This window comes from Boleophthalmus pectinirostris, unplaced genomic scaffold (assembly GCF_026225935.1).
Source record: "Boleophthalmus pectinirostris isolate CB_2022bp ecotype Guang Dong unplaced genomic scaffold, ASM2622593v1 HiC_scaffold_7, whole genome shotgun sequence".
NCBI lineage: Eukaryota > Metazoa > Chordata > Actinopteri > Gobiiformes > Gobiidae > Boleophthalmus > Boleophthalmus pectinirostris.
Genome location: NW_026571473.1, coordinates 17,780,694 through 17,786,693, shown reverse-complemented (window position 1 = coordinate 17,786,693; position 6,000 = coordinate 17,780,694). Strand labels below are relative to the sequence as shown.

Here is a 6,000-nt window from a genome sequence, read left to right as displayed (position 1 = left end):
TTAGCAGCGGTCGTCTTCATCTGTGTCACTGAGCAGCTCCGTAGCACTGGCTGGTCCAGCTGGTCCCAAGTGCTTCCTGAAATGACCATTTGGGACCTGCCACGAGTGTCTGAGCTGTGGCGCTGAGCTTATAGCATTGGCCCGGCCCAAGCTGGTAGCTACTGCAGTCTCAAATGTGAGTGTGTCCTCTTTGTCCACTGCCTCACCCCTGCTGAGGTCCTGGTGCAGTGGGAGATACGGCTCGGAGATGTAGCGGTGAGGAGAGGGGTGACTTGGTCCTGAAACCTGATCCCCACTTGGTCCCAGGGCACGGGACTCTTTCTGTACAGAGATGTCTGTAAGGGCATCCTGAGGCTGGCTGGGCCCCTCGGAGGTGGGTGCTGGTGCAGGAGAGGGTGTGGGCCGACAGACCAGAGGGGAGTAGTTGATATAAGGCCGTGGGCGAGACGGAGTCTGGGGAAGCTGTCGGCGATTTCGAGGAGTGCTGGACTCTGAGGCAGAATGGGCAGGACTGCCAGTGGGGTTTACCTTTACACCACAGTTACAAGTTACTTTTAAGAAGTTAGTGTAGTATAGTTACAGTGTACAAGGTAAGCGACATTGTCTACAAACCTGTTTCTGTGTGGTGCTGGCACGCCCCTCACTTGGGGAGCGAGATGGTGGACCTTCACTTGAAGGGTCCCGACTTCGCTCTTCAGAGTTGCACCGTGAAACATCAGGGGACAGTAGGTGTCTCCGCTCCCTGGATCGGCCCCTCTCAGTACTCATGGCTTCTTTGTGGTTGATTCTAGGGCCTAAAGACACTTAACGTTAAGATAAATGAAGAAAATGCTGAGAAAATTACACAATCACAAAAATGTTGTCTTGTAGACCTCTGTAACTTCTTTGGCGTGGCTTGTACGTGCTGTCAGGACTAACTCTCTCTAGAGAATACTGTTCTTGCCACAGACCATTCACACACTGATCGCCAATGGTGGAAAAGGAACGCTTCATCAGCTTACTGTCTGCAGCTATCCCAGGCTACAGAGAAGAGAAGAACACAATTTCAGAGATTCAGAATATCTCCATGATATCCTCTGGTCATACCTGTGGCTCCACAGCCAGTCTAGGCATTGACGATGCTCTTATGGAGGCTGTGCGCTGAGGGGATCTCAAACCTCCTGGGTCCTGTTTGGCCTGTTGCATTGCATTGTTGTATTCTACAACATCAGGTACCTACAGATAAAAACAAAAGAGGAAACTTTAGTTTAGGTAACAATTGCAGTACTAGCTACTCGATGGACAGAAGATTACCAGTGTGTGTAAATGGTGGTGATAGTGCAGGCGTGGATATGGATGATAAGGGGAGTGGTACTCGTCCCCCTCTTCCTCTTTCTTCAGCTCTCTGGAACAGGACAGTGGCTGAAGGAACATCTCTTGAGGAGAGACTGGACTGAGAGCTACAAAGCCTCCTCTAGTGCTGAGGGGAACAAAATACAAATTGGCACTGTAAAACATTTCTCTGCCTGTTTAATCAATATACCTATAATATACACAGTATTCATATTTACAGAGCAGATCCTGCACTATGATGCATGAATGACAGGGACCTGGCATTGCATAGGATTTCTTGAGGCAGAGAGGAGGCATCCATACGCTGGAACATTGGAGCATGTTTCTATAGACACAAAGAAGACAGTATCGTGACATATCATACATAGCAGGGGCTGCAGAAGCAAATTTACAGTACAATGCAAACGAAACCACGAAAAAAGAGTGAACCTGCTCCTCCAGCTGCTGCCGGAGCTTCTTGGCTTTGTTTTGCTTGTAGTAGTCCATAATCATCATGGCAGCATAGATCTTTCCAATTGTCATGTCACTGGCTGGAAAAGCAAGAGCAGTTTAATTTGTCTTTCTGTAGTTTTAAAGCCACCGATGAATGAGTGGTCACCTTTGTGAATGGGAACCAGTAGATCTACTGTTTTCTGAGATAAATGAGGCCAGATGACACCAATCTCTTTCTGGAGGTCCAGGTCCATCTGGGTTCGGTCTTCACCTCCTACAAATTCACAACAAAGTCAGATCTGTCTGGTTCAGCTCAAAACACATTACTTTGATGTGTCTTACCCATAAACTGCACACAGTCTATGGTCTCACCTCTAGCAATTTTAATGTCCAGAGCAGTGCGGATGAGAGCCATGAGTGTGGAAGTGAAGTGAACTGTCATGTCATCATCCACAGGCATGTTCATCAGGACTAATCTCTGCAACAACAAAAGGAAATTTTTTATCCAACAGCAGCATAATAAATCCCAAACATGAGCAAACAAGCACTGAGTTTAATTTCTACTTCAGACATATGCATATCAACATAATATCTAGTCCAAATAATAAGAAAAAGTCACACAGCCCACTGAGCAGAAAGAGAATTGCAATCATATGTGATGGAGCACGCTTGCAGACTGACAAACCCACAAATAGAACATTGATTGAATAAAACATGGAGGCACATGCAAAGCAGATTGGAGTTTTGAACATGTAGATGTTTAATTACAATTCTTTTAATTTTGGTGCAAAAACACAAACTCTGGAAGTGATGCCTTCATTCAGAGCAAAACAAGGCCAACCACTGCTGAAGCACTTGTAAAATACTGAAACATATATTGTTTCAACAAGCAAAACTGCATTATGAGAACCTATAATCTCCTTTCAACTTTAAGATGTGAGCTGTTCATCAGGTCTACCTTATATGCCACCTTGGAGGGGCATTTCTTGCCCAGGCCTAGAGGTGGTGACATGTTGGTCAACATCTCATACATGTCAGTGTAATGAATACGACCACTGGGCGTGCCACCGTGCCATAAAGATCAGAATATGGAGAAAAGAAGGGAGAAGGGAGGGAAGAGTGCCAGAGTTCAAAGGGGAATAATGAAGAGTAGGGGTAGTTTCCCATGAGAGGCAGTTGACCACACAGGGCAGGGGGGTAAAAAGAGGAACACAGTTATTTATTTCAATGCAGACAAAGGAGAGAAAAGGGTCAAAAACAGGCAATATTATTTCTATGCTTTAGACACCGCATAGAAATCAGGAATGGAAAACTCTTTGGACAATAGAAGCAAAGAACTGAGAGACTCTCTGAGTAAATTTGGAAATAGCGAAATTATTTTTGTTTGTATAATGTGACAATATGAAAGGATCAATTGAAACTCATCTTGAAAGTAATTAACTAAGTTAGTTAGTTATCTAACTAACAAAATATACTTAATTCTTCACAACATTTTCAGAAATAACCCAGAAATTTTACATTTCATGTTATACATCTGTTTCAGCATTGAGAGTCTTCAGTCTTTGAAGGCCTGATTTGACTAACAGACCCTATGATCAAACAGGGCAGTGAGTGTGCATGAAGCCAAGGACAAGGACAAGATTAGGAAGGATCCCACATGGAAATAGGGGCAAGGAGGGCTTTTGGTTGCATTTGGGGGAACCAAACCTTGCATGCCACCCTGTGGGGGCAGTTCTTTCCAAAGCCCAGAGGAGGCGAGATAGTGCGTACAACTTTGTACATCTCCTTATAGTGGATCCTTCCACTGGAAAGAACATACATGGTTTTAGTTTCCTGCACTTGCATACACTACTTAGTTGTAGTGTATGTTGAGTCTGGTATATATTTAAAGTTGAACTTATGGTGTTTTTTTTTTGGTCATGGATTACAAAGTTTCATTATATGGACAAAGAAATTGATGCATTGGCATAAACAAAAACAATTCTAAGAAAAGCAGAAGGTATCATTCCTGTCTCTTTTGTGTGAGTATTATTTGTGAGTAGCCTTTTGTAAAACATTATTATATTGTGAAACACTATTATACAGTAATACTGTTTAAAGTCACTGACCAGGCAGCACGGTCATACTCCCCCCATATACGAACAAACTCATCCAAGTGGTGAGGGCCCAGGATGGAGGAGTCTCTCGTGAGGTATTCAAAGTTATCCATGATGACTGCCACAAACAGATTCAACATCTGCACAACACAACATTAGGTTTATTAAGTTATTATACCAGCAGCAGGTTTGTGTTTTGTGTTGTTTTAAATACCAAAAAGGAGCTAAAGAAGATGAAGGAGACAAAATAGAAATATGCAAAGTCTGAGCCACAGTCTTTCAGAGAGGGGTCCACCTCACACTGCTGACCGGAGAGACAAGACAACATGATCTCCTGCCAGGACTCCCCTGTAGCACTTCTGTACACAGTGTTATTACATATTTAAGTTAAAATGCCTTTTCAATATTTCATTGTCAAATGCTGAATATAAAAGCAATCTAATTTGTGTTTCCTACCTGAAAAGCAGCATCAGAGCACTGGAGAAAGTCTTAAAATTGTTGTGCCGGTTAATGTGGGTCTTTTCATTTAATTTTATGTTTCCAAACACCTGAGCATAACGCATGAATCACTTTATTGTGAATACATTTTGTTAAAAATTATTGGCCTGCACCTCGCCTCAGGGGTGTGTGTGCTATTCTCACCTGCATCCCAATAATAGCATAGATGAAGAAGAGCATGGCAATGAGCAGACACACATAGGGCAGAGCTTTGAATGACTGCACAAAGGTCCAGAGCAGAATACGAATGGTGTAGCCTTGTCTCAACAATTTAATGAGGCGAGCTGCACGAAACAGCTTCAGGAAACTCATGTTGAGCGAATCCTCAAACTGGGAAAATCAGAACAATGTAAAAAATAAAATGCATTAGCCTTAAAAAGCTTGCTTACATGCTCAAAATTGCATCACAAAATGGTGCATACACATCCATACATATACTATAAGGTGTACAGTGTCTTGCCCATTGACACAACAAACAGTTTGCACTGGTCACAGCCAACCATCTTGACTGTGTAATGGTTAATGGTTAAGGCATTGTTCTTGTGGAATGATTTACACTTATAATTCCTATTCAATCATGGGTGTTATTGCATTTGTCATTTGAGGAACCAGAGATCAACATAAATCATATGACGTAACAGTGGAGTTTTATCATTAATCCATTAATATGAAGTTTGAGTTTAAACATATGTTTACCTGAAAGTCTATGATGATTTCTGTGATGCTGCCCAGGACGGTAATAAAGTCAAAGATGTTCCAAGTGTCTTTAAAGTAGTTCTGTTCAAACGCAAAGCACAATTTCAGTCATTTCAAAACTCAAGCAAAATAGTATATTTAGAATAATTCCAATGTCTCACCAGAAAACCAAAGGCCAGGATCTTGAGCACACACTCCACAGAGAAGAGCACAGTGAAGGCTGTGTTTAAGTGCTTCAGGACAGCCTCATATGCAGGTGGAGCAGAATAATACTGGAAAACATTACAAGTTAAAAGGCTTGCACCTGACTGTTACCTTGCACTTTTTACTAGATACAGAATTCTATAAAAGTAATATACAGTTTAAAACATATTGAAAAAGCAGACATTCGAGGGAGAAACTGAATAATATTAAAAGGTATTTTGTTGCTGGCCAGGGAAAAATCGCCTATGTTATACAATAAGACACAGTGTTGGATGCAAGCCATATGGAAACAACTACAACTATGCCAGAATCAGAAAAAGTTTTATTGCCATCCTCAAAATTCACAAACTAGGAACTTGCTTCGGCATTATGCTGCAACATAAGAAAATGAATAACAAAAACAAGGGCATGCATTCAAATTAGGAAAAAAGGCCAAAAAGGCCTTGATAAACAATTATAAAAGGTACAATATGTAACTATCTCAAACAGTTGTCTCTCTATGATGGAGTGAGGGTGGGGGACTAGGTGGGGTGTCAGGGGTACAGCACCAAATTTTTGGCCCTGCGTACAAATCATCTTGTTGGCTTGCACTACATGTTGTCTAAATAAAAATACACATTATAGACTTTGTGAGGGGACCCTTCCTGCTCTGGGTCCTATGTAAACAGTATGCTTTAACCCCCCAGTCAGTCCCTGCGGTTAATTCTAAAACACGTTTTTTTGAGCAGGCCTTTTAAATGTA

General features: G+C 42.0%; 1 protein-coding gene across 1 annotated transcript in view; it reads right to left on the bottom strand.

Annotated features, from left to right (window-relative positions):
* LOC110160055 (voltage-dependent R-type calcium channel subunit alpha-1E) overlaps nucleotides 1-6,000 on the bottom strand; it is a 57,881-nt gene continuing 51,881 nt past the window's right edge. Inside the window, exons 33-48 of the mRNA XM_055164463.1 lie at nucleotides 5,216-5,326; nucleotides 5,055-5,135; nucleotides 4,503-4,688; nucleotides 4,317-4,408; nucleotides 4,075-4,219; nucleotides 3,873-4,000; nucleotides 2,723-2,819; nucleotides 2,137-2,242; nucleotides 1,931-2,038; nucleotides 1,762-1,862; nucleotides 1,551-1,657; nucleotides 1,294-1,459; nucleotides 1,087-1,215; nucleotides 873-1,020; nucleotides 613-794; nucleotides 1-528 (exon numbers count right to left, since the gene is read on the bottom strand). Of these exons, the coding sequence (XP_055020438.1) occupies nucleotides 1-528; nucleotides 613-794; nucleotides 873-1,020; nucleotides 1,087-1,215; nucleotides 1,294-1,459; nucleotides 1,551-1,657; nucleotides 1,762-1,862; nucleotides 1,931-2,038; nucleotides 2,137-2,242; nucleotides 2,723-2,819; nucleotides 3,873-4,000; nucleotides 4,075-4,219; nucleotides 4,317-4,408; nucleotides 4,503-4,688; nucleotides 5,055-5,135; nucleotides 5,216-5,326 (2,415 nt within the window). The remainder of the gene's footprint in view (nucleotides 529-612; nucleotides 795-872; nucleotides 1,021-1,086; nucleotides 1,216-1,293; nucleotides 1,460-1,550; nucleotides 1,658-1,761; nucleotides 1,863-1,930; nucleotides 2,039-2,136; nucleotides 2,243-2,722; nucleotides 2,820-3,872; nucleotides 4,001-4,074; nucleotides 4,220-4,316; nucleotides 4,409-4,502; nucleotides 4,689-5,054; nucleotides 5,136-5,215; nucleotides 5,327-6,000) is intronic.